Raw genomic sequence first — 27,659 nt, 5'->3', positions numbered from 1 at the left:
TGATACTCAATCAGTTTCTGGAACGGAAACAGAAAGTTTACTCACGCAAGTGTTAATTGAAAAAGAAAATTTGACGCAGAAAGTAATTAAAGAAACTAGTAATTTCCAACCGCAAACCAATTTGGAAGAGGTTACTATTGTAGGTAAAGTAAAAGGGACCAGAGAAACCACTTTTAAGTGGAAGCCTTATCGTAAGTTGAAGAAAGGTACCATGGCTTCGACTTATTTTTCTTTCGATAATAATTTAGTTAAAAATATCGAAAACGATGAGTTTGACAGGTTCGTGGTAACCAGCACATTAAAACCTGGGGAATGGGTCGACTGCTCAATAATAGATGGTTGCGCCAAAGCACTTATCCATTACTTAAGAGCAGAGCACGTTCTTCATATCGACCTGCCTATGTTTGAAAACATATACCGCGCTGTTCACAACAACATTCTTCCAAATGCTCCTAGTCGTGAAGAATTGATTAGTAAAGTATCGAAATTTCTCCAAATGGAGGTCGCCCTAAACAAAGACGTCATTTCGGTATTAATACCACTGCGACCATTCGAAGGCTATCATTGGCTTTTGGGATTGATTCATTTTTCTTCCAAGAGTATCTTAATATTAGACGCATTACATGTAGTACCGGAAAGGCTTTCAAAGTTTTTCAAACCCCTTTTGGCCATAGTGAAATTGGCATTCGATGTGGCGAAACGACCCTACGATTTAGAAGGATGGAAATTTCAAATTAGTACTGACTGTCCCGAACAAGAGAACGGGTTCGACTGCGGGCCCTATGTTGTATACTACCTTTATGGAGTATTAAAGGGCGCGCGAACATCTATTCCAGACGAAGACATTAGGAGAAAGTGGTGCCTATTTGTTTATTCTCACAAACCGGAGGAATTAAAGGTAAATTCCCGGCACCCTGCAATGTCGCTGATTTCTTTAAGTTTATCGACCAATTAAAATTCGTCCAAGTTCAAAAAACTACAACAGAAGACATAACGAGTGCTTGGCTGGAAAATTATGACGTACAAAATCTCACAATTTGCTCGTATGGTGAAAAATGTGATGGAGGAGAAATGCGTTTGGTGCCACCAATGGGTGCACACTAGCTGCGAGGGGGAAAAGGTCCAAAAGTTAAAAAGTTATTACAAATGTAATAATTGTCAGATTTCGAGCGCAAAAACTTCCTTCAATTCAGTCAAAGAAATCAACAAAAATCGTAAATTAAATGAAACCACCGAAAAACTAGACCTAGGTTTGAAACAACCTAATCTAGATATTACCGACGAAAAACAAGACCAAGGTCTGAAACAACCAATTATAGAACTATACTGCACGAGCGAGAAGAGGAAAAAAATTGTTTCGCAAATAATGGAAGTTATTGGGTTAAATTTAAATCAAGTATTTCAGGTGTTTTTGGAAAAAATGAATAAAAATCTAGACGAAAAGATCGACTTTTCGGACTTTGAAATAATTTCATTATTAGAATCAGACATTAGGAATGCTTTTAGAAAACTGGGAAAGAAATATTTGCCACAGGAATTGATAGATCTCTTAGAACGTCCTAATCATGTAGATTTCATGTGGGCCCAAGAACAATTCAACCGTTGGTTAACAACTGGAGAATTCTGTCCCTTGGTGCCTAACCCAACAGGAAATGAAATATGTCATTACAGAAACGTGCAAACTGATGATGAAAGATCGAGCCGTATTAATCGCTATAAATTTGAGAAGGAAATATTATTAGATAAGAAACGACTAAAATTACAACTTGATTGAACAAGAACAGAGGTGGAATCCTAACTTATCACGCAAAGAAGCTTACGAAATATTAGAGCTTCCAGAAAGTTATAAACAATACGTGTTATTCCATAATGTTATTATTGAAAATGATCCTAAAACATAGAAATCAATGAACTTGGGTATTAGCCTAGCTGATTATTATTATTAATTAGCCTCTCGAAGGCGGTGAACCAATTAGCCTCTCGAAGGCGGTGAATCAATTAGCCTCTCAAAGGCGGTGAATCAATTAGCCTCTCGAAGGCGGTGAATCAATTAGCCTCTCGAATGCGGTGAATCAATTAGCCTCTCGAAGGCGGTGAATCGATTAGCCTCTCGAAGGCGGTGAATCAATTAGCCTCTCGAAGGCGGTGAACCAATTAGCCTCTCGAAGGCGGTGAATCAATTAGCCTCTCGAAGGCGGTGTACAAAAATATGCCTTATGATTTAGAAAATACCAAAATGAAAGAAAATGTACAAAAACATTTAGGGTGGTAATACTAAATGTATAATGCCGATTGGTGAAAGCGCATAATCAAACCAGTAGTCGAAGGCTGAACGCCGAAGAGTGTAGGATGAGAACTACGGCTTCTAACGACTACCTGAATAAGGCAAACTGGTTACCTTTCTCATATCAGATATATTCCCGATAAACTACCTGATTTATCTGGAAACCTGCCCCCTTTTGTTATCTGACCTACGGCTATCTGTTTTGATTATCTGGTTTCGGTAACAGACGTGGCCACGGATATAGAAAGTCTTTATACTGACAAAATTCAAACACCTAATTAAATGCTACAATTAAAAAGTGATAAACACGATGGATACTTCATGGTTTAAAACATTTTTATTATGTAAAAATTTTAAAAACGCTAGCTTTCGGGTCGAAACCCCTCTTCGGGCGTCAGGTTTACAATTAATATTAATTAATATTAAATATTTATGATTACCTAATCAAATGTTTTTTATCCTTTTAAATATGTGAGTACGATAAGAAAAATTGGCTCTGTTCAACCAAGTCAATATAAAACTACACTAAAATAGGATATCTTCAGTTATCGCGGTTAAAGATATAATTTAAAAATTAGATAATCCGTAAAAGCCAAAGGTATCGGAGTAAAAATAACCAAGTTCATCTCTGAAAGCGACAAATAACAGATGACAGTTAGAAGCCCTAATGAGATCTCTCTACCAGGTAAATATTCCGAGTCTAATCGGGAGGCCATAATTTTAGTGATAATCTTATTATATCAATTATATTTATTCTATTGCAGATTTAAATTTACTTATTCTAATTGCTTATTTGATGAACGCAAAGAGATCAGTTCCACTATTCAAGATTGATCAACATTGTGAAGCCAAAAGCTAACAAGTAGGTAGTATTAGCAAAGCGTACTTAAATACCGGAAATAACCTCTCTCCAATCTAATTACAATTACCAGTTTGCCAACAGCGACCCGAAGGGCCGTAAGGGATATCAGTAGCTGAATTATCACCATCTTCCTCTTCCACAGTCTCACAGACACTGAAAAACTATCCCAGGTGAACCCACTCCGAAGAACTTGGTCACCCCATCACACTGTCCATAAGTAAAATGTAAAATGAAAGTTTACATTTGAGAGTTGTTAGGAGAGTGTTAGGACTTTCAACCAGGTATTTTATAAGAAGTCTAATAGGCATGCCATAATTTTAGATTATTTATATTATTTATATTTATTATTTTAATATTAGATTATTTCATTTCACTTATACTAACTTATACTAACATTTTATCCAGCGAAGACTGCATTAGTGAAATGACCCCAAAATTGACAAAGGTAGGTTTCATTTAATAGAAATTTAATATAAAATGAAATGAAAAAAAAATATTATTATAGACGTGGAAATCATGCCAATTCATTTATAAACTAGAACTTCACAGTTAAGAGCTCGATCCTGTATGGTTTCTTGAATATTTTTGTAAGACGTTTATATTATAGCATATGTAATATCGCATATGTAATGATGTTACATGATTATAATTATACTGTATTGAAAAATGTCGTTAATTAAAAGTGTCATTACTATCATTTCAGTTTCTGGGTATTTAAAATTAAAAATATTGTGCCTTTCACCCCAAAGATGAAAACATTCATTGGAATACATGAACCCGAAAGTTCTGGAAAATTACCCATTGGATTGACGAAAAATAAAAATTATCGACTTTTCCAGATTCATCATCGTTTTGATGACAAAAGCTTACAAGTAGTTAGTATTAACGAAATGGACTTCTGGAAATAAACCTACCTCTAATATTATTTCAATTACCAGTTTGCCACCAGAAATCAGATCAGTCCGATTTACATCAATGAAAGGAGATAAAGGAGATCACAGATCAATATCTGAAATTATCATTATCCGCAAAGATATTTAAAAAAAAATTGCTCCCTTTATACAATAAAAGAAAATCATATTCAGATAATGTTACTGGTAAAATTTGAAAATAAAAAATAATTAAATTAAACTAATGTAGTTGTTAATTATGTAGGCCGACCTTAGTTACGGAATAAGACGCCCGAATAATAGGGTTATGCAGGGAAAGCGCGACATAGGCGGAGCTCTGCCATATTGCGTAACGAGCTCTGCCAAATCAAAATTAGGGCTAGAAATTAAATTAAAGTATGAAATCCCGTGAATAACATTATTAAATATGTAGGCCGACATTAGTTACGAAATAAGACGCCCGAATAATAGGGTTATGCAGGGAAAGCGCGACATAGGCGGAGCTCTGCCATATTGCGTAACGAGCTCTGCCAAATCAAAATTAGGGCTAGAAATTAAATTAAAGTATGAAATCCCGTGAATAACATTATTAAATATGTAGGCCGACATTAGTTACGAAATAAGACGCCCGAATAATAGGGTTATGCAGGGAAAGCGCGACATAGGCGGAGCTCTGCGATATTGCGTAACGAGCTCTGCCAAATCAAAATCAGAGCTAGAAACGAAATTAAAGTATGAAATCCCGTGAATAACATTATTAAATATGTAGGCCGACATTAGTTACGAAATAAGACGCCCGAATAATAGGGTTATGCAGGGAAAGCGCGACATAGGCGGAGCTCCGCCATATTCGAAACCGAGCTCTGCCAAATTAAAAACCAAGCTAGAAACGAAATTAAAGTATGAAATCCCGTGAATAACATTATTAAATATGTAGGCCGACATTAGTTACGAAATAAGACGCCCGAATAATAGGGTTATGCAGGGAAAGCGCGACATAGGCGGAGCTCTGCGATATTGCGTAACGAGCTCTGCCAAATCAAAATCAGAGCTAGAAACGAAATTAAAGTATGAAATCCCGTGAATAACATTATTAAATATGTAGGCCGACATTAGTTACGAAATAAGACGCCCGAATAATAGGGTTATGCAGGGAAAGCGCGACATAGGCGGAGCTCCGCCATATTCGAAACCGAGCTCTGCCAAATTAAAAACCAAGCTAGAAACGAAATTAAAGTATGAAATCCCGTGAATAACATTATTAAATATGTAGGCCGACATTAGTTACGAAATAAGACGCCCGAATAATAGGGTTATGCAGGGAAAGCGCGACATAGGCGGAGCTCTGCCATATTCGAAACCGAGCTCTGCCAAATTAAAAACAAAGCTAGAAACGAAATTAAAGTATGAAATCCCGTGAATAACATTATTAAATATGTAGGCCGACCTTAGTTACGAAATAAGACGCCCGAATAATAGGGTTATGCAGGGAAAGCGCGTCATAGGCGGAGCTCTGCCATATTGCGTAACGAGCTCTGCCAAATCAAAATTAGGGCTAGAAATTAAATTAAAGTATGAAATCCCGTGAATAACATTATTAAATATGTAGGCCGACATTAGTTACGAAATAAGACGCCCGAATAATAGGGTTATGCAGGGAAAGCGCGACATAGGCGGAGCTCTGCCATATTCGAAACCGAGCTCTGCCAAATTAAAAACAAAGCTAGAAACGAAATTAAAGTATGAAATCCCGTGAATAACATTATTAAATATGTAGGCCGACATTAGTTACGAAATAAGACGCCCGAATAATAGGGTTATGCAGGGAAAGCGCGACTTAGGCGGAGCTCTGCCATATTGCGTAACGAGCTCTGCCAAATCAAAATCAGAGCTAGAAACGAAATTAAAGTATGAAATCCCGTGAATAACATTATTAAATATGTAGGCCGACATTAGTTACGAAATAAGACGCCCGAATAATAGGGTTATGCAGGGAAAGCGCGACATAGGCGGAGCTCTGCCATATTGCGTAACGAGCTCTGCCAAATCAAAATTAGGGCTAGAAACGAAATTAAAGTATGAAATCCCGTGAATAACATTATTAAATATGTAGGCCGACATTAGTTACGAAATAAGACGCCCGAATAATAGGGTTATGCAGGGAAAGCGCGACATAGGCGGAGCTCTGCCATATTCGAAACCGAGCTCTGCCAAATTAAAAACAAAGCTAGAAACGAAATTAAAGTATGAAATCCCGTGAATAACATTATTAAATATGTAGGCCGACCTTAGTTACGAAATAAGACGCCCGAATAATAGGGTTATCCAGGGAAAGCGCGACTTAGGCGGAGCTCTGCCATATTGCGTAACGAGCTCTGCCATATTGCGTAACGAGCTCTGCCAAATCAAAATCAGAGCTAGAAACAAAATTAAAGTATGCAATCCCGTGAATAACATTATTAAATATGTAGGCCGACATTAGTTACGGAATAAGACGCCCGAATAATAGGGTTATGCAGGGAAAGCGCGACATAGGCGGAGCTCTGCCATATTGCGTAACGAGCTCTGCCAAATCAAAATTAGGGCTAGAAATTAAATTAAAGTATGAAATCCCGTGAATAACATTATTAAATATGTAGGCCGACATTAGTTACGAAATAAGACGCCCGAATAATAGGGTTATGCAGGGAAAGCGCGACATAGGCGGAGCTCTGCCATATTCGAAACCGAGCTCTGCCAAATTAAAAACAAAGCTAGAAACGAAATTAAAGTATGAAATCCCGTGAATAACATTATTAAATATGTAGGCCGACATTAGTTACGAAATAAGACGCCCGAATAATAGGGTTATGCAGGGAAAGCGCGACTTAGGCGGAGCTCTGCCATATTGCGTAACGAGCTCTGCCAAATCAAAATTAGGGCTAGAAATTAAATTAAAGTATGAAATCCCGTGAATAACATTATTAAATATGTAGGCCGACATTAGTTACGAAATAAGACGCCCGAATAATAGGGTTATGCAGGGAAAGCGCGACATAGGCGGAGCTCTGCGATATTGCGTAACGAGCTCTGCCAAATCAAAATCAGAGCTAGAAACGAAATTAAAGTATGAAATCCCGTGAATAACATTATTAAATATGTAGGCCGACATTAGTTACGAAATAAGACGCCCGAATAATAGGGTTATGCAGGGAAAGCGCGACATAGGCGGAGCTCCGCCATATTCGAAACCGAGCTCTGCCAAATTAAAAACCAAGCTAGAAACGAAATTAAAGTATTAAATCCCGTGAATAACATTATTAAATATGTAGGCCGACATTAGTTACGAAATAAGACGCCCGAATAATAGGGTTATGCAGGGAAAGCGCGACATAGGCGGTGCTCTGCGATATTGCGTAACGAGCTCTGCCAAATCAAAATCAGAGCTAGAAACGAAATTAAAGTATGAAATCCCGTGAATAACATTATTAAATATGTAGGCCGACATTAGTTACGAAATAAGACGCCCGAATAATAGGGTTATGCAGGGAAAGCGCGACTTAGGCGGAGCTCTGCCATATTGCGTAACGAGCTCTGCCATATTGCGTAACGAGCTCTGCCAAATCAAAATCAGAGCTAGAAACAAAATTAAAGTATGCAATCCCGTGAATAACATTATTAAATATGTAGGCCGACATTAGTTACGGAATAAGACGCCCGAATAATAGGGTTATGCAGGGAAAGCGCGACATAGGCGGAGCTCTGCCATATTGCGTAACGAGCTCTGCCAAATCAAAATTAGGGCTAGAAATTAAATTAAAGTATGAAATCCCGTGAATAACATTATTAAATATGTAGGCCGACATTAGTTACGAAATAAGACGCCCGAATAATAGGGTTATGCAGGGAAAGCGCGACATAGGCGGAGCTCTGCCATATTCGAAACCGAGCTCTGCCAAATTAAAAACAAAGCTAGAAACGAAATTAAAGTATGAAATCCCGTGAATAACATTATTAAATATGTAGGCCGACATTAGTTACGAAATAAGACGCCCGAATAATAGGGTTATGCAGGGAAAGCGCGACTTAGGCGGAGCTCTGCCATATTGCGTAACGAGCTCTGCCAAATCAAAATCAGAGCTAGAAACGAAATTAAAGTATGAAATCCCGTGAATAACATTATTAAATATGTAGGCCGACCTTAGTTACGGAATAAGATGCCCGAATAATAGGGTTATCCAGGGAAAGCGCGATATAGGCGGAGCTCTGCCATATTCGAAACCAAGCTCTGCCAAATTAAAAACCAAGCTAGAAACGAAATTAAAGTATGAAATCCCGTGAATAACATTATTAAATATGTAGGCCGACCTTAGTTACGGAATAAGACGCCCGAATAATAGGGTTATCCAGGGAAAGCGCAACCAAGCTCTGCCAAATTAAAAACCAAGCTAGAAACGAAATTAAAGTATGAAATCCCGTGAATAACATTATTAAATATGTAGGCCGACCTTAGTTACGGAATAAGACGCCCGAATAATAGGGTTATCCAGGGAAAGCGCGACTTAGGCGGAGCTCTGCCATATTGCGTAACGAGCTCTGCCAAATCAAAATCAGAGCTAGAAACGAAATTAAATTATGAAATCCCGTGAATAACATTATTAAATATGTAGGCCGACATTAGTTACGGAATTAAATATGTAGGCCGACCTTAGTTACGGAATAAGACGCCCGAAGCTCTGCCAAATCTAAATCTAGAAATTGAAATCGCGTGAATAACGTTGACCGCCTTAGAAATGGTCGCGCCTCTCCTTGGTTTACTTTCTCTCGACTACCTTTAGTCGCTACTACCGCAGTAGGAAGAGGAGCTCTGCCGGAACTCTGCCACCTCTGCCAACTCTGCCTTTTAGGGAATACGCAAATTAGGATCCGCGATTACGAGGAACAGCAACAAAAAGACAACTGCCAGAAGTCGAAAAAGGTTGATCCTTATTTTCTAAACAAGATGGCCTTGTAACTTTGGATGCCCAATGGTACAAATAATTGATTATCAAGATGAGAGAATGAATTACACAAGAAGTTTATAATACATATTGTTCTGTTTACATTTATTGTGAACTGAAGATATGAATTAATTACAACAGTGAAGTAGAAACATATAACTGTAAAAAATAATTAACATGTCAACTATATAGTTACAACATCAAAAATTATGTACAACAGCAGCTAAGTCACAGCAGAAGTATATAATATAAACCTTCCTATTCTGCTAATAATCTCTCCGAGACAAAGTCCCCTAGGAGGGGTTTTACAATCACCGTGCGTATGCGTGTGCGTATGCGTGTGCGTATGCGTGTGCGTATGCGTGTGCGTATGCGTGTGCGTATGCGTGTGCGTATGCGTGTGCGTATGCGTGTGCGTATGCGTGTGCGTATGCGTGTGCGTATGCGTGTGCGTATGCGTGTGCGTATGCGTGTGCGTGTGCGTGTGCGTGTGCGTGTGCGTGTGCGTGTGCGTATGCGTATGCGTGTGCGTGTGCGTGTGCGTATGCGTATGCGTATGCGTGTGCGTATGCGTGTGCGTATGCGTGTGCGTATGCGTGTGCGTATGCGTGTGCGTATGCGTGTGCGTATGCGTGTGCGTATGCGTGTGCGTATGCGTGTGCGTATGCGTGTGCGTATGCGTGTGCGTATGCGTGTGCGTATGCGTGTGCGTATGCGTGTGCGTATGCGTGTGCGTATGCGTGTGCGTATGCGTGTGCGTATGCGTGTGCGTATGCGTGTGCGTATGCGTGTGCGTATGCGTGTGCGTATGCGTGTGCGTATGCGTGTGCGTATGCGTGTGCGTATGCGTGTGCGTATGCGTGTGCGTATGCGTGTGCGTATGCGTGTGCGTATGCACGCAGTGCCGTTAATTTCCGCCCCCTCCGACCAACCCCCTTAAAGGGAGAGTCACCGAATGGTACGATATCGTACGCCACGAAATTTGTAATACGCCCTAAACATTGCGATGAAATCATCGCACTGACGCGTCTTCAACTGATTTCCTATTTTCCGTAAAATAAATTCATGAGTATTTTTTTTATGAATTTGCGAATTTACATGACTTTTGGTGCCTAAACTACCCAAATGTTTGATATAAATTTCCTAAAATAAACACATTTGAATCCCAGTTTAAGATTTTCTTGAAATCATATTTCCACTAATTTCAATAATTTAAAAGAATTATGTTCGTAGTGTTTTGCTTACCTATTTCACCTTTGATACTTTCCGTCTATCTAACGATAGGAAATCACATGGCCTTAACAGCTTTTGTATTAGTTTGCCTACCTGTTAATGGGTTAATGGGTTTGCCTACCCGAATACGCCGATGTGGAACTAATATTACGGCCTGGGCCGACTTGTTCTATTTTGGGCGTGATATTTGTAATTGATTTACTTTTAAATTCTGTTTCACTTTTCTTATTTAGGTTTAGTTACTAACATTACAAAAATTAAAACAATTGTTTTGTCGTTTCTTCAAAGTTTTATTATTTATTTAAAAAATTTATAATTCCCAACATTAATTTCATTTTATTATCGTCATTCCGTTCACAAACGACCCGAGTCGTCCGGCCTTTGACGGCGACGCCCATGTTCATGTTTTGCTTACCTATTTCACCTTTGATACTTTCAGTCTATCAAACGATAGGAGATCACATGGCCTCAACAGCTTTTGTATTGGTTTGCCCACCCGGGTCTTCTGAGAGTGGGTGGCGCCCAAGTTTTAATCCTTCAACTTAGGATAGAATTTTATATATCTAAAGATAGGAAATCACATGGCCTCAACAGCTTTTGTATTAGTTTGCCTACCTGTGTCTACTACCGATGTGGAACTAATATTACGGCCTGGGCCGTCTTGTTTTTTATATGATAAAATACGCGAAAAAGTAGATTAGTCCATAATTAAAAGGGATAATATAGCTAAATCCTAAACAAATTTGAAGAAATTAAAAAACTTACTAATAACTCGTACCAATAGGTCTTCGAGCAAACAAAAAACGCGAAACTCGGATCAAATAGATCTTCGAGTAATAAACTAAATTAAAAATAAATAAAATAGCCAGAAATTCCAACGGTAGACCGGTTTCGTTCTATTTGGAACTCATCAGTATGCGTGTGCGTATGCGTGTGCGTATGCGTGTGCGTATGCGTGTGCGTATGCGTGTGCGTATGCGTGTGCGTATGCGTGTGCGTATGCGTGTGCGTATGCGTGTGCGTATGCGTGTGCGTATGCGTGTGCGTATGCGTGTGCGTATGCGTGTGCGTATGCGTGTGCGTATGCGTGTGCGTATGCGTGTGCGTATGCGTGTGCGTGTGCGTGTGCGTGTGCGTGTGCGTATGCGTGTGCGTATGCGTGTGCGTATGCGTGTGCGTATGCGTGTGCGTATGCGTGTGCGTATGCGTGTGCGTATGCGTGTGCGTATGCGTGTGCGTATGCGTGTGCGTATGCGTGTGCGTATGCGTGTGCGTATGCGTGTGCGTATGCGTGTGCGTGTGCGTATGCGTGTGCGTGTGCGTGTGCGTGTGACCGAAAAAAACCAGTTGGTTTCATTCGATAGAACTCTTTGACGCGCACGCGGTGCCGTTAATTTCTGCCCCCTCGTACCAACCCCCTTAAAGGGAAAGTGACGGAAAAAATAGAGTTGGTTTCATTCGATAGAACTCTTTGACGCGCACGCAGTGCCGTTAATTTCCGCCCCCTCCGACCAACCCCCTTAAAGGGAGAGTGACCGAAAAAAACAAGTTGGTCTCATTCGATAGAACTCTTTGATGCGCACGCAGTGCCGTTAATTTCCGCCCCCTCCGTCCAACCCCCTTAAAGGGAGAGTCACCGAATGGTACGATATCGTACGCCACGAAATTTGTAATACGCCCTAAACATTGCGATGAAATCATCGCACTGACGCGTCTTCAACTGATTTCCTATTTTCCGTAAAATAAATTCATGAGTATTTTTTTATGAATTTGCGAATTTACATGACTTTTGGTGCCTAAACTACCCAAATGTTTGATATAAATTTCCTAAAATAAACACATTTGAATCCCAGTTTAAGATTTTCTTGAAATCATATTTCCACTAATTTCAATAATTTAAAAGAATTATGTTCGTAGTGTTTTGCTTACCTATTTCACCTTTGATACTTTCCGTCTATCTAACGATAGGAAATCACATGGCCTTAACAGCTTTTGTATTAGTTTGCCTACCTGTTAATGGGTTAATGGGTTTGCCTACCCGAATACGCCGATGTGGAACTAATATTACGGCCTGGGCCGACTTGTTCTATTTTGGGCGTGATATTTGTAATTGATTTACTTTTAAATTCTGTTTCACTTTTCTTATTTAGGTTTAGTTACTAACATTACAAAAATTAAAACAATTGTTTTGTCGTTTCTTCAAAGTTTTATTATTTATTTAAAAAATTTATAATTCCCAACATTAATTTCATTTTATTATCGTCATTCCGTTCACAAACGACCCGAGTCGTCCGGCCTTTGACGGCGACGCCCATGTTCATGTTTTGCTTACCTATTTCACCTTTGATACTTTCAGTCTATCAAACGATAGGAGATCACATGGCCTCAACAGCTTTTGTATTGGTTTGCCCACCCGGGTCTTCTGAGAGTGGGTGGCGCCCAAGTTTTAATCCTTCAACTTAGGATAGAATTTTATATATCTAAAGATAGGAAATCACATGGCCTCAACAGCTTTTGTATTAGTTTGCCTACCTGTGTCTACTACCGATGTGGAACTAATATTACGGCCTGGGCCGTCTTGTTTTTTATATGATAAAATACGCGAAAAAGTAGATTAGTCCATAATTAAAAGGGATAATATAGCTAAATCCTAAACAAATTTGAAGAAATTAAAAAACTTACTAATAACTCGTACCAATAGGTCTTCGAGCAAACAAAAAACGCGAAACTCGGATCAAATAGATCTTCGAGTAATAAACTAAATTAAAAATAAATAAAATAGCCAGAAATTCCAACGGTAGACCGGTTTCGTTCTATTTGGAACTCATCAGTACCGTGCGGAAAATCTGGCTGGTGACTGTTAAATCTAAAAGAGAAACTAAGCCTAAACATTAAAAATTTCAAAACGCGTTGCATATAGCACGACCAACTTTGATTTCTCGCGCATCTCTCGCGCTACAGCGGCCATCTTATTCGTTGACGTTCCTGTGTTAACCTATGAGCAAAAGATGTGTATGACGTCAACGCCCCTAGCGGATTATTATTTTTAGTATAGTTTTTACATTGGGGACAATATAACCACCGAGCGTGGCGCTGATCTCCTACACATTATAGCTTGGAGGAATAAAACAAGTATACAGGAGTTGCGGAGAGCTGCGAAATCGGTTTCGTTAGGGACCGAGAACTCGCGCGAGACGGAGGGGTTCAAACGCGACTAGCGCCAACTGCATTCGGAATTTTGAAACTATTCTCATTTTAAAGCATTGTTTTCGCGTCGTCTGGTTTGTTTTATTCCTCCAAGCAAATACGAGTCATTTTGGAAAAAGGCGCAAAGAATTTAGAAATGTTTCAAAACAAACCAGACGACGCGAAAACAATGATATAATATGATAATAGTTGCAAAATAGCGTATGCAGTTGGCGCTAGTCGCGTTTGAACCCCTCCGTCTCGCGCGAGTTCACGTTCACTGACGAAATCGATTTCCCAGCTCTCCGCAACTCATTTATACTTGTTTTATTCCTCCAAGATTATAGTACAGTTTATAGGGGGAAAATCCTTGCTCGCGGAATTTCGACGAATGTGTTGGCCGTAGTAGCGCGTGATCAAAGTTGGCCGTGCATATAGCAATGGAAAGCCGAAAAGTGGGGAGAGTGGTGGAGAATAGTATATACGATAAGTTAAGTTAGAAGAAACCACCTATGGACTGTGAGAAGGATGATAAAATACGCTAAAAAGTAGATTAGTCCATAATTAAAAGGGATAATATAGCTAAATCCTAAACAAATTTGAAGAAATTAAAATTAAAAAAGAAATAAAAAAACTTTTTTTTTTATGGCCGCTTCTTGTGATAGGACTCATAGGAGCTAGGAATATGAATGACCCGTATCCATGAAAATCAATGAAAACGCATTACTCGTGTTGAGGCCTTTTACTTAATTATTTAATAGATTCGCTATATTTAAAATTGTTAACTTTGCCTTTTTCTGAAAAGCCATTATAAAAACCTGAACAACGTATTTCCTATTCGCTAGCGGGTAGCGGGCGTAGTTTTCTAATTTTCATTATATAATCAAATTTCGATTTTATTCAAAAATTTTGCATATAATGCGTTTCTGAAACATTGGGCAGACAAGTGTTTTAACGTTTTATGTATAAACAAAAGTAGCATGCTACTTTTAGTATGACGAGTTTTCGTCGAATTAGGGTAGCGAGGCGAGAGAGTTTTTCTCGTGAGTTTTCCCACTTTAAGACACGACCGTAAAAATCTTCCTTAGACATTCCAAGTGCATACCTATATAGTTTCCTGATATAGAGTAGTATCACCTCGTAGCTTTGGCCATGGCCGCCATTTTAGGCGCGTTTTTTTCTCTATAGAGTAGTGTCAGTGCTACATCACGCAACGTCACCCATGCTTTTTCCTATAGAGAAAAAACGCGCCATGGCCAAAGCTACGAGGTGATACTACTCTATAGGAAAAAGCATGGGTGACGTTGCGTGATGTAGCTCTGACACTACTCTATACCCATACGGATTGTATTTTTACCTATATTACCTCGTTAGACACACGCGTAAGATATTGAGCTTTGATGCGATGTACACATCGGCAATTAGCCTATTCAGTTTACATATAGCCAACGCGAAAAGCTCTTAAACTGCTTGCTTTTCGTCTACTAAGCAGATGCCATAATATAATAGCAAATCGTCTTCTTACCAGACGAAAATCTAGCAGTTTATGAACTTATCACGTTGGCCGCTGCGTGGCTCTGCAAACTGGAGAGGTTTGTTTACTATAAGCAGTAGCAAAAGTAGCATAAGACCCAAAAGTATGTCAGCTGTTTCGCGCCTATTAAATTTTCTAGTGAGACCTAGTCACGCTATAGACTATAACCATGGGCCAAATATTTGCCCCATGCTATAACCTACTAGTTGGAATAGTACTAGCAGTAACAACATTATATTTAGTCTACAATCTGGTGCGATTTTCTCGGCGGCACTGGAGTACCTCGATTATGATGACGACCCCCCTCCTCGTTTCCCTTTTTAGTTCCACATCGAGATATATATATCGAAGTGGGACTATTGCTATGGACGGATTGTCGTTAAGTGTTGTTGTTTGTGTGTTTGTTGTGGAAAAGCGACGACACGGTAGATGGAGCTGCGAAAAATAATTTATTAATATAATTTATATTGCTGGCCTGGCCGGGGCTCGAACACAGATAGCCGCTCGCCGCGTAATCTCCTACACCCGACGCCTCTAACAACTGCGCCACACCGCTCTTTATTTACTCGGAAAATCTAGTCTTTCATTGCAACGCGAGGGGGATTTGTCAAGTTAAGTTGTCGCAATTCTCGTTCCTTTTTCCGGGTTTTTTTACGTATATTTACGGCGTTTTAGGGTCAAGCTAACCTCAAACTCCGCCTCCCCCCGCCCTAATTTCGACCCCCTGCGGGTCGGACTGGGGATTTGCGGACAACCATATTCCGTTATCTTTTCGTATCACATAGGCTTTTTCGCCCGACAATTTTCTCCCTCGCCCCTGAATCGCGAGGCCCCGCTGACGGTGCGGTCTGCGGGTCGGACTGGGGATTTGCGGACAACCATATTCCGTTCTCTTTTCGTATCACATAGGCTTTTTCGCCCGACAATTTTCTCCCTCGCCCCTGAATCGCGAGCCCCCGCTGACGGTGCGGTCTGCGGGTCGGACTGGGGATTTGCGGACAACCATATTCCGTTCTCTTTTCGTAATACATAGGCTTTTTCGCCCGACAATTTTCTCCCTCGCCCCTGAATCGCGAGCCCCCGCTGACGGTGCGGTCTGCGGGTCGGACTGGGGATAATAAGTGTGGCACTTTCTTATCAAAACCGTGTTTGGTCAAAAGTAAGAAGTGTGGCACTTTCTTATCGAAACCGTGTATGGTCAGAAGTAATAAATAAGTGTGGCACTTTCTTATGGAAACCGTGTATGGTCAGAAGTAATAAATAAGTGTGGCACTTTCTTATCGAAACCGTGTATGGTCAGAAGAAATAAATAAGTGTGGCACTTTCTTAGCGAAACCGTGTATGGTCAGAAGTAATAAATAAGTGTGGCACTTTCTTATCGAAACCGTGTATGGTCAGAAGTAATAAATAAGTGTGGCACTTTCTTATTAAAGGGATAGTGACCGAAAAAAAAAACAGTTGGTCTCATTCGATAGAACTCTTTAACGCGCACGCAGTGCCGTTAATTTCCGCCCCCTCCGACCAACCCCCTTAAAGGGAGAGTTACCGGAAAAAAAGTTGATTTCATGAGGGTGGGCGGTGGCCACTCTTTAACATAGGATGGTGAATTTTATTTCAAACAATAGGAAATCACATGGGCCCAACAGATTTTTTATTAGTTTGCCCACCCGGGTCAGCTGATGGTGGGCGGCATCCACTCTTTAACTTAGGGTGGCAATTTATTTATAAAAAGATAATAAATCACGTAGCCTCATTAGCTTTTGTATTAGTTTGCCTACCTGTGTCTACTAAGGGTGTATATATTTGTCCACTCTAATACACTGATGTGGAACTAATATTACGGCCTGGGCCGACTTGTTTACTTTGCGACAAACTCTCATTATTCTACTTTACCGTTCTGACACACTTTTGGGTCTTATGCTACTTTTGGTCGTAGTAAACGTGCCGCAGAGTCATTTGAAAAACTTCCGCCCCTCGTGATAGCAGATAGGCCAAATCAAATTGTGACATTTTTCCAACTTTAATTTTTTAGTTTAGTTTTCACCTAACAAAAGTTCAGAGACCTACCTTTTAAACCGATTGTTGTAACTTGTAAGAGAAGCTTATAATTTTAACTAACGAAACAGTTAGGTTAAATTAGGCTTGGGTTAAACAAAAACCCAAAAGGCTAACATCATTAAATGTTTATCTCGGAAACTTAACTTATCGTATATTCTATTCTCCACCACACTCCCCCCTTTTCGGCTTTCCGTTGCTATATGCAAGGATCCTTTATAAAGGATCCTTGGTTTCTCCTTTAGATTTGACAGTCGCCAGCCAGATTTCCCGCACGGTACTGATGAGTTCCAAATAGAACGAAACCGGTCTACCGTTGGAATTTCTGGCTATTTTATTTAATTTTAATTTATTTTATTACTCGAAGATCTATTTGATCCGAGTTTCGCGTTTTGTGCTCGAAGACCTATTGGTACGAGTTATTAGTAAGTTTTTTAATTTCTTCAAATTTGTTTAGGATTTAGCTATATTATCCCTTTTAATTATGGACTAATCTACTTTTTCGCGTATTTTATCATCCTTCTCACAGTCCATAGGTGGTTTCTTCTAACTTAAATTTTTATCTCGCCTTGTTCACTAGAAATAAACCTCAAGCCCTAGCTTCTTACAATACAAAATGCGCCAAAAACGGATCAAAGATCAATATCTCATTTATCTTTTGCTTGCAGTTAATTTGGGTTGTGAGAGGTCTCTTGACCAAAGGAAATTGAAAACCGTTCCAAGATACTTTTGATCACATGTATTTTTATCCGCGTTAAAAAAGCCTTTTCATAAATCAGAAATTAAAACGTTTTAAATGTTTAAAATAGCATAAGTAACATAATACACATAAGCATAAATAGTATCATAGAATAAATATAATTGTCTGTCACAGAGCGATTGTGTAATCGGAAGTTTTCGAACTTGAAATTAGTCACTGCTTACCTCCGTCATTGAAAAATTACCGTCAGGCTATTTTAATGACGATAAATGAGAAAAAAGTTTTTAAAATCAATAATTATCTCATACAAACCCGAACTGATCGAGTGTTTACTTTATGTTCCCATTCAACAATTCATCATTATATTTCTAAAGAAAGTTTAATTTTTGCTTTGGATTTTTCAATAGGCCTGGACTTCTCCGTTAAAAAACCTAGAGGCGGCTGTTTTCCTGGCAAGAATTTATTTATACCGGTGCAACTGGGATATTAGTTCTTCTATATTACCGGTAGTCTTATAATAATACCCTTCGATTGCACCCACAGCGCGGACTAGTGACTAACAACCACGATTCTGACAGTCGTACCACTGACACACGCCATTCAACCCCCCGAAAAGTGCAACAATGGGACGACCTTCTCCCACTTTGGACACAGCCGTGGGGAAAATTATGGAGTTCGGACCCGGTAGAGAAGTTACCCACCGGCAGGACGACAGGCACACTGAAGCTCTGCACCCCCGCGCAGCACGCTTGAGCCGAAACTCATCGGCTTGATTTGATACAAAAGACTGGAAAGCAAGGACCACTTCGCCTTATACGGAGGTCCACCATAGCTGAAAAACAAACCTTTTTGAAGCGATAAAAAGAACCGCACCCGTTAGTCGGAGCCGAAGCACAGTTACAAGCTCTTACCTGAGCTAAGTCAGACCGAGGTGAGTCCAAGGGAAACATCTCCCAGTGTGCAAACCCCTACACCCTGGTAAAGCACACTAGTAATTGCAACCCTTACCCCTTAAGGCATGCATATCTTACAGTTCCAACTTCCAAAGACTCGCGGAGAGTTGTCAGCCCTTAATTGCTGACAAAAAAGGTTAATTAGTTGTTAATGCTAAACCGAAAGACCTAAGTTTAAATAAATACATTCTTGGTATTCTTTCTATTAAAAAACTTCTTGGTCGTACCTAAGCCAGGGTTATTCAACTTTTAGGTGGTTTGATTACGCTATACCAGTAACAGAAACGCCTGTCGCACAATGAATCAGAATTTCTCTTCCCCCCGCCCCCCCAAGTAAAGGAGGATAAGTCAACAACGCCCTCTCTATTACAGAAAAATGAAGTGAACAATGGCGTGATCGCAAGTAGAATACAAAGCAGACATAAATAGTCATTTTTGTTTTTGTTTTTTTTTGTTAAAAACACAGAAGAGAAAACAGTAGAAAGGACTGCCAACTTTTATCTTTCTGTATATATATTTTTTCTTTTTCTTTTGTTTTTGAGTATTTGTATCAGGGTGTGTATGGTGCGAAGGCCTAGTTGTCATGTGCACCAAAATAAAGTTTATTATTTTTTGAAAAAAAAAATGGCGTGATCGATTAAATTAATTATGAAAATACTTAATTATATTCATATTTAAATTATGAAAATGACTATTAAATAAATATTTATTTTCATTTATTTCTATCTTCACTCAAAATTATTAATCTAGATGGCGCTCCCACGCAATAAAAGAGGATAATTTGGAGGAATGCAAGTCTGACTTATCCGCCTCATGCATCTAACCTTCTAAGGCTGAATAATCCTGCGTGTCATATTCAACCAATCGGAGGGCTTAAATATGTAAACAACAGCGGCCATTCCAAAGGACTGCCCCCGCGTAAAAGCTAGAAAGAAAATATTGATTGAGTTTAAAATTTTGAGATATTTTCCAAGTTTGAAAATACTTTTTAAGTACTATTTTGACTATATTACCCAAATACATTCTTGATTTTACCAAATGAACATTCTTCCAAAAAAACGTTGGCATGTTCGTACTAAGGAGAACATTGCAAGGGTGCGAAGAGATGAAGCAGAGGCTCTTGAAAAAGAGAAAGAAAATCAGAGACGTATATTGTTGGCGGAGCAAGAAGCGCGAACAAATTTGTTGAGAGCCAAAGCCCGAACCAGTAAAGATCCGGACAATTGCGAGCAATTACCCACACCCGGTGATGTAGCAAATAGACACCTTAACTTCTTTGAAGATATAGAACGTGATGGGAGATATACCGGAGGTGTAAATAAAGAGCATGAAACGGAAAAGAAAGATGAACAAGAAAAATATGAAAAAAGCATTGGTTTATTAAACTACCTGGGGCAAGGATCTACAGAATCATCTGGGGAAATACCTTGGTATTTGAAATCTCACGAAGATAGGATAGAAGATGAAAAGAAAGAGAAACCAAAATCTAGCAGTAACAGCAAAGAGTTTTTGGATCCTATGAATGACATGAAAAAATACTTAAAAATGTCATTTGGAAAGGATGATTCAAAGACGAAAACCGCTTTGGACAATAAGAAAAGCACAGACACAATCAATAGGAAACATCGAAAAAGGAGTCATGAAGGAACTGATAATGATGACACAGAAAGGCAGAAATCTAACTTGGAAAAACTCAGAGAAGAAAGACTGAAACGGGAGAAGTGTGAAAGAGAAAGAGAGCGTCAATTACTTGCCAAGCTAAGAGGAGATTTACCTAAATCTCAAGCAAAACCAATTGCCATTGATGAGCGCCAGAACCGTTATAATTCCCAATTTAACCCTCATTTGGCACGTCAAAATCAGCCATCAAAATAATTTCTATAATTTGTTAAAAAGATAATAAAACATTATTTATATGAAATTTGTGATTATTATATATGCAATGTATATTAATTTGTACATAGATAAAATATTTTTAGAGTGGTTTTAAAAGAAAAGATATTATGACCAGTCATTAATTTGGTCCCAAACTTTTAGAGGAATGGTTGTATTTCGAAAAACCCTCTCATCAGAGAATTGTTTTTGAATTGATTCCAATTCATTTGCAGGAATGCGAATCCATTCATGTCTTTGTACTTTGCGAATTTTTATATTTCGCCAATTTATTCCGTTTGCGTTATTGCTCCAAGTAGAAGCATTATTTTGAGTTTGTGGCGAACTTGAGCAAGTGGTTTCAGGTGCTTGGTCTGAGGCAATCGAGGTAGATTCCGTGGACTCATGGTCCATCATTACTCCAGGCTTAGATGAAGGCATTTCTTTATTTTTATTGATCTTTAGCGTAAGTGTGGAATGTAACAAAAACAGTTTCTCCAGTTTATTTCTTCTGCAGTTAAATGTGCTGCCTGGTGAACTTTTATGCTCCATTGTTTGACGTAAGTTCAGATGCTTCAGAATGTCTAGAAATTTATTCAAATCTGCAATGTCATCAATTTCAATTTCAGTTTTAAACTTCTCATCAAGATTACTTAAACCATCTTTTAAACCTAGTAGTATTGCGAATTCTGAAATTTCTTTTTCATTTGGATTGATTAAATCATTGGATTCAATTCGGCGATCTTTGATTTGTTTTTGAGTATTTGAACCCTTTTTAGTCCAGCCTACTTTGACGCTTTTACTGACCGCATTTTGCTGTTTCAGGTTTTCAGGAAGGTAATCCTGTATTGCTCTTCGTTTAGTAGCTTGACGCTTTCCCTGTTTAGTAACTGTTGGTGTTGGTCTGGGAGTGAGATAGTTGGTTTGAGTGTTCAGAGAATGAAAATCTGATGTGCTGCCTTGAGGAGGGATAGATTGAATAGATGCGTTGCTTAGAGTCTCATTGTATATGAAATCACTGAAGCCTATTAATTCTGTATTATTTTTGGATGTTATTTGATGAGTTCTACTGCCTTCTTGAAATGATGCATTTGCAAGTAGAGATGGTGAGTGAGAAAATTGTTCATCAATTTCAATGCTTGTAGATTCAACTAAATCAATACATTTCAAGGAAGAATATTGTCTTTTTCTCTCTGGCGTCTTTAATATTTCCACAGGAATACAACCTAAAAAAAAAGAAATGTAAGCGCAGTAACTTTTTGTCAAATTACACAATCACATATGTTTTACCCATAATATCTGGCGTACTTTCTGGTGATAAGGAATTAATATCCACGTTAGTTTCCATATTACACATTAAACTGAGAAGTCCCCATCTAGTAAAACGCAAAATGAACGCGAAAGTTTTAAACGAGTTTCAAAAACGGCGGGAAAATTGGAATATTAGAATATTTCTCGTAACAGATGGCTCTGCTAGATTGAAGAAAAATATTTGTCGGTTCGCTTGGGTTAATAGTCTATGGCCCTGACCCGAAGAGATTAGTAAGGAAAGTATTCGTAATTAGAAGTAAAATTAATTGAAAAATTAAAAAAATGGCACTTTTTAGAAAATTAACATCATCCCTTACTTCTCCAATACTTCGGGCTTCACTGAAATCGTCGATTCGTAGCTACGCCGACGCTCAAATGCCTCTGACTTTCGCATCCCCTTCACATGTATGACCTTTTCACCTTTACATCATTCTTTAATCCACTTTGCAGGTTAAAATGATTTAAAAAAATTCTAAAATAGGTTCATTACAATGGTACAAGTGTAAAGCAAGTAGACGTACCATCATATAGTGGTAGCTTTGGTATATTACCAAATCACGTTCCATCATTAGCAGTCATTAGACCAGGAGTGGTAACAGTCTACGAAGAAAGTGGCACTGCGAAGAAATTCTTTGGTATTACACAATTGATAGCTTTTAAAATTCATTTTACATGTGAAAATACCAATACATGTTATGGTAAAAAAAAGTAAATCATGCTGTTTTGTGTTTTCCCAAGACATGTAGTGCTAGTATCACACTCAATAATGTCATTTAAAATTTGGTTAATATACATTATTTAAATTGAGTATTGCAAAATTAACCTCTGTTAAAATGAATTCCAGTTAGTAGTGGTACAATCAGCGTAAATGATGACTCTTCAGTTCAAGTTCTTGCTGAAGAAGCATATCCCGTTGAACAACTTGATGTTCAAGCAGCTCGTGAAGGCCTTGGCAAAGCCCAACAAGCTTTAGCTTCTGCCTCTTCAGAAAAAGACAAGGCTGAAGCTCAAATTTCTATTGAAACATACGAAGCGCTAGTCAAGGCAGTTGAATAGACAAAACTGATGTTAAAAAAATAATTGTATGTAATTCTGATTCCAATAGTTAATAATTAATAAACCTGGAAAGGAAAAAAAAATTGTCCTTATTGGAAGAGAATTGACATTAAAAAAAAATCACAATTTAAATTTTATTTTTATAAAGTTAACCTGAAAAATTCACATTTTTTTTCTCCCCCCCATGTCTTAAGACTTCAATTTTAGCATTAAGTTACCAAGGTCAAAAAACACACCTGAGCTCCTCTTAAGGTCAAATTTGAAAGATTATTTACATAAATATTTACACAAGTGGTAGAAAAATAAATTTTCAAGAGTCAATCACATTTATATGGAATAATTGTGGTATTTGTAAAACCTAACTGACTCCTTAGTTAAGGTTGCCAAACAAAAATCGCGACCACTATTTAAGTTCAAAACATCCAGAACAGGAAGATTGGCTCCCAGAGTTTCTTTTTGGAGGCCACTGCTTATATCCCAAATTAAAGCCTACGAATTAAATTAAAAAACCATTTAGACGTTTTTATAGCAAAATCCTGATGAAAAATTAAACAGTATTACAGATTGGCTAGCTTCATCTCCCGCACAGACCAAAGGCGCATTCAGAGAGTCTGGATCCAAAAACAATTGTGACCTGGTGATTTGAGCCTGAATAGGTCCTCCATCTATAGAATTAAGGACATTGCAGGTGTAGTAATAATTGCTTTGGGAAGGTTCTTGAATGACTGAATTGGTTGGACAAAGCTCACAGAGCTAAAAAGTGAAAAATTAACGGATTTTTCTCAAAAATGAAGTTGAAAGAACTAAATATAAAAAAACGAACCATATGTTTAACAGTTCCCTGCTTTGGACCATGTGGGGAGGGACGAGATGATATGAGAATATGTCCCGTTGTGGGTTCTAGGCTGAGAGACGTAAAACTACCCTTCAATGGTAATGGATGAGTGTTATATTTTCCACCCAATTTGGACTCGTAGAAGCAGCTTGTAGATAATTGCAATGCAAAAAGACCTCCGCAACTGAAATTTTAACATAAAATACTTAAGTTATAACTAGGCTGAAGCCTCCTAAAAGATGAAAAAATATCTTACCCTTTCTGTTTCATGTAGTCCCTTTGAATATACTGAAGCCTGACCACGGGTGAGTTAGAATTTCCTAAAATAGGTGGAGGGAGAGTTTGAACCGTGTTGGGAGGCATTCTCGTGTCCATTTCATGGACTGAGCCATTTCTCAATCCTACGTAAAAAGTATGAGATTGTTCACTCTCAGTATTCCACGCACAGCTCCAAGCTTCCATATCCATCGGATAACTTATTTTGATTACAAAAGTTCCACGGTTAAAAACTTATAGTATCAAAAGTTACTTATATAGAGAATACATACGTTTGAACAATTGTATTGGTACACACATTTGTTAGTTTCACAGTTTTATCCATGGAGGCTGATAATATAAGGGAATCGTGACTATGAAATGCAATATCTTTGATTTCTTTTGAATGAAGAAACAGAAATTCTGCTGGTTGGAAATCTAAAGAAGAAATCTTGGAGAAGAAAATAATACCAATTTAGAAATAATAAATGTAATTAATTCAACAACTTATTACTTTTTTAACACCATAACCAGGAAATATAGAGGTTTTACTCCGTTGGGAGGCTAGAATGAGTGGAAGAATCTTTGAAGTAGCCAAGAGCCGACATCCTCCTTCTTTACAGAGATCCAAGGTTTTCTCCAACTTATACACTGATTTAAGTCGAACTTGAGAACAGCTTGCTTGATTTAAGCCATTTGCAAATCCATTTCTCCCACCTTTAAATTTGGCATATCTTTTCAAAAAAATATGGATATTAAATTATTAATTTCAAACAATAATGACAAAAATAAACTCAAGTACCTAAGTTCTTCAATAATACTTTTATGTTCAATTATTTCTCGCTTTAGCTTGTTACACTCTTCAACAACAAGTTGAAGCTTCAGAACAGAGTGATTTTTCTCAAATTCCATCTTCATCCGTTTTTCCTTCTCTTCTTCCAATTGTTTAATGGCTCTATCCCTCTCTGAAGTGTCTAAAACCTTCAAGCAACGGGCGTAAATTGGCCTAATATCATTTTTCTTGGCCACAGCATTGCATTGAGGACATTTTCCTTTAATACTCCGAGCGCTTGTGGAACTATTCTTCATCCATTTTTCAATACACCTATACAAAACATCCAAATCCATTTCATGAACCAATATCCAAAATACAATTTAGATGAAAGCTTACAGCTTTCCAAAGAGATGGCCACATTGCAAGGAAACGAGTCTGTGTTCGCCACTTGTTGTCCAAGACTCAAAACAAATTGGACAACTCTTGAAAATACGCAAACAATAAATTATCATGAAATAAACTTTGTTAATACAATTAACCAAATATTTATACCTGGCCATCGTCATCTAAACTCTTATCACAAGAATTATTAGCCTCAGTTTTTGGCCTTTTTGGGTCAGGTTCTTCGTTTTCTTGCTTATGGGTGGCTGATTCGGTTATTAAAGATGAATTGGAGGTGTTTGGATGATTGATTTGCTGATGCTGGTCCACTTCATTAGCAAAGTAGGGTCTGGCCAGTTGACTAATGTTATTATTATCAGAGGCAGTGACTAGATTGACAGCTCCATCTGCTCCTTCATTTGTTTGTCTATTCTCAGGATTTACAGTCTCGGTTTCATTATCATTATTTCCAACAATTTCAACTTCCATCTCGTCTTCACTAGATTCTATAATTACAGGCCTTGCTTCATTGGAATCACTCGACTAAACATTTTCAAATTACAAATTACACAATTAGATTTAACCATTGGGAAAATTACTTCTAAAATGAAATAATTGTAATACATTATATTCAAGAGTAGTTCTGTCATCACTTGAATCACTATTGTCCTCTTCAGAATCACTACTAGTAATAAAGTCTAAATCGGAATCTGATTGCCCACTATAAACATCAGTACTGTCCATATCAGCGTAATTTCCATCAGAGTCCGACGAGTTATCATCATCAGAGTCTGGCATTATTTTTAATGACGATTAGAGAGAATTTTGTGATTTTCAACCAGGCGAAAGATGAAGAAATATAACTTTCGCTAGAGATGAATGCTGAAGGAGAAATTCAATATTTTAAGAGCTCCAACACTTACAAACTTCAGCGGCATCAGCTTCAGCAGCCGCCATTAGGGCTAAAAAATACGCTGCTAAACTCATTCTCTAAATGCCATTTATATGAAAACAATGCAGAATTCAACAAATTCTTAGTGTCGGTTAAAATTTCCGTACTTTTTTCTCGATCTGAATAGATAGAAGACAACATAAATTTTTAAGTAAAATGAATAAAACCTTTATAACGGTAAAACAGAATTTGAAAAATTTTGTTTAATTCTTGAACGAAGTTGAGCCCTAACTCCCCTAAGCATAGAGATAGAGAAGAAATAGAGGCACTATTGTATCTGGCGAAGTTGACCGCGAGTGCCGACCCCCTTTTCGCCAATGTAGGAAGCCATGAGATGGGCAGATTACGTGGCGCCATCGACGCGCGGTGAAATGAAATACATTATGCCTTTTGGAAAATTAACTGTCATTTGATGTAAACATAGGAAGGATAGATGGCGTTGCAAATTCTGCCCATCTCCACTTTCATACATGCGTGGGGGGGGATGAATTTTCTCGGTCAAAAACAGGGGTGCCTTAACGCGGTAATCTTCCCTCTATTTCTTTTCTATCTCTATGGCCCTAACGCCAAGACTACTGTGACGTAATTTCAACTTATGAGAGTCACCTCGCGGTCGAAATTTCGTTAATAGAGGAAATTATATTTGTAGAGTCACTTTCTGGCAGGCTGTTTCTGGTTTCTTTAGTGTTCTGTTCTCTTTTTAGAGCTAAGGCCACGTTACAGGCGACGAGCACCGAAGTTAACTAAAAACTTTTAAAAAATGGCATCAGACGAACTTGCCTGTGTTTACAGCGCCTTGATCCTTCAAGACGACGATATTGCAATTACAGTATGTTAAAAATTATTTACATATTAGCGTTTTCTTCTCAAATTTGTTAAGCCTTGCTCGTGCTTTTTGTCATACGTTAATTGTTAATGACTTATTTTTAATACGTTAATGCCTTCGTTTTAAAAAAATTTACCGAAATAATTAACAATATGTAATTATCAAACCTTCCGCCTTATTAAATTTCTTGATTTGAATTAGTTAATATGGTGATTAAATTGATTAAAGTAGATTGTGTTTTCATCATGTATATTGCTTAGGCCTACACTGAAAATCGCACGTGGGTCAATTGGCTTAGTTAAAACCACGGTTTTGATTATACAGGCTGAAAAAATAAACACCATTTTGAAAGCCGCCAATGTTGATGTTGAGCCCTACTGGCCTGGCCTTTTCGCCAAAGCTTTGGAAGGACTGGATTTAAAGGCCTTAATCTCTAATGTGGGATCTGGTGCTGGAGGAGCTGCTGGTGCTCCCGCAGCTGGAGCAGCAGTCCCAGCCGCTGGAGGTGCTCCCGCTAAAGAAGGTAATCTTAGAAATATTCCATTTTAATCATTTACTATATCTCTCCATGTTTAATGTTGCTTTCCAGAAGCTAAGAAGGAAGAGAAGAAGGAGTCGGAGTCCGAAGAAGATGATGATATGGGATTTGGTCTCTTCGATTAAATGTCATTCCATCCCTTATTTTTACAAAACAATAAAGAAGCTTTAAGGTTAAAGCAA

At 38.3% G+C, this 27,659-nt stretch overlaps 5 protein-coding genes and 1 long non-coding RNA gene across 9 annotated transcripts; 4 read left to right on the top strand and 2 right to left on the bottom strand.

The window, feature by feature from the left end:
* Nucleotides 1–3,103: 3,103 nt before the first annotated feature.
* On the top strand, nucleotides 3,104–3,710 carry LOC149940742 (uncharacterized). Of its 2 annotated transcripts, XR_016481385.1 has the most exons (4): nucleotides 3,104–3,146; nucleotides 3,217–3,427; nucleotides 3,506–3,591; nucleotides 3,652–3,710. It is a non-coding gene; the product is annotated as an uncharacterized LOC149940742 (long non-coding RNA). The 2 variants fall into 2 exon arrangements; XR_016481386.1 differs by lacking the exon at nucleotides 3,652–3,710 and having other exon boundaries at nucleotides 3,552–3,578.
* A 15,803-nt stretch (nucleotides 3,711–19,513) lies between these two features.
* On the top strand, nucleotides 19,514–20,596 carry LOC149940741 (leukocyte receptor cluster member 1 homolog). The gene has a single exon (XM_090177403.1). The coding sequence runs from the start codon at nucleotides 19,715–19,717 to the stop codon at nucleotides 20,549–20,551; it is 837 nt and encodes a 278-aa protein (XP_090033529.1). The 5' UTR covers nucleotides 19,514–19,714; the 3' UTR covers nucleotides 20,552–20,596.
* Nucleotides 20,597–20,619: 23 nt separating this feature from the next.
* On the bottom strand, nucleotides 20,620–22,208 carry LOC149940740 (uncharacterized). 2 transcript variants are annotated; one of them, XM_090177398.1, is made up of 3 exons: nucleotides 21,839–22,208; nucleotides 21,220–21,774; nucleotides 20,620–21,150 (listed from the first exon to the last, which is right to left on the bottom strand). In XM_090177398.1, exons 1-3 carry the CDS (start codon nucleotides 21,903–21,905, stop codon nucleotides 20,678–20,680), a joined length of 1,095 nt encoding a protein of 364 aa, XP_090033524.1. In that variant the 5' UTR covers nucleotides 21,906–22,208; the 3' UTR covers nucleotides 20,620–20,677. The 2 variants fall into 2 exon arrangements, with proteins under 2 accessions (XP_090033524.1, XP_090033523.1); XM_090177397.1 differs by having other exon boundaries at nucleotides 20,620–21,774.
* Nucleotides 22,038–22,979, top strand: ATPsyndelta (ATP synthase, delta subunit). The gene is made up of 3 exons (XM_090177404.1): nucleotides 22,038–22,264; nucleotides 22,341–22,494; nucleotides 22,704–22,979. The coding sequence occupies exons 1-3, from the start codon at nucleotides 22,142–22,144 to the stop codon at nucleotides 22,913–22,915; spliced, it is 489 nt and encodes a 162-aa protein (XP_090033530.1). The 5' UTR covers nucleotides 22,038–22,141; the 3' UTR covers nucleotides 22,916–22,979.
* A 52-nt stretch (nucleotides 22,980–23,031) lies between these two features.
* Nucleotides 23,032–26,333, bottom strand: mus302 (mutagen-sensitive 302). Of its 2 annotated transcripts, none has more exons than XM_090177394.1 (11): nucleotides 26,085–26,333; nucleotides 25,786–25,952; nucleotides 25,333–25,704; nucleotides 25,177–25,262; nucleotides 24,808–25,110; nucleotides 24,520–24,739; nucleotides 24,299–24,456; nucleotides 24,007–24,225; nucleotides 23,739–23,934; nucleotides 23,477–23,668; nucleotides 23,032–23,404 (listed from the first exon to the last, which is right to left on the bottom strand). In XM_090177394.1, the coding sequence occupies exons 1-11, from the start codon at nucleotides 26,146–26,148 to the stop codon at nucleotides 23,243–23,245; spliced, it is 2,139 nt and encodes a 712-aa protein (XP_090033520.1). In that variant the 5' UTR covers nucleotides 26,149–26,333; the 3' UTR covers nucleotides 23,032–23,242. The 2 variants fall into 2 exon arrangements, with proteins under 2 accessions (XP_090033520.1, XP_090033521.1); XM_090177395.1 differs by having other exon boundaries at nucleotides 25,786–26,043; nucleotides 26,221–26,315.
* Nucleotides 26,334–26,765: 432 nt separating this feature from the next.
* Nucleotides 26,766–27,659, top strand: RpLP1 (Ribosomal protein LP1). Its single transcript, XM_090177405.1, has 3 exons — nucleotides 26,766–26,942; nucleotides 27,264–27,462; nucleotides 27,529–27,659. Exons 1-3 carry the CDS (start codon nucleotides 26,874–26,876, stop codon nucleotides 27,600–27,602), a joined length of 342 nt encoding a protein of 113 aa, XP_090033531.1. The 5' UTR covers nucleotides 26,766–26,873; the 3' UTR covers nucleotides 27,603–27,659.

The sequence above is a fragment of the Leiobunum rupestre genome, chromosome 6 (assembly GCF_980474605.1).
Source record: "Leiobunum rupestre chromosome 6, qqLeiRupe1.1.hap1, whole genome shotgun sequence".
Lineage (NCBI taxonomy): Eukaryota > Metazoa > Arthropoda > Arachnida > Opiliones > Sclerosomatidae > Leiobunum > Leiobunum rupestre.
Note: the sequence above shows the minus strand (reverse complement) of the source record. Positions and strands in the feature narration are given on the sequence as shown.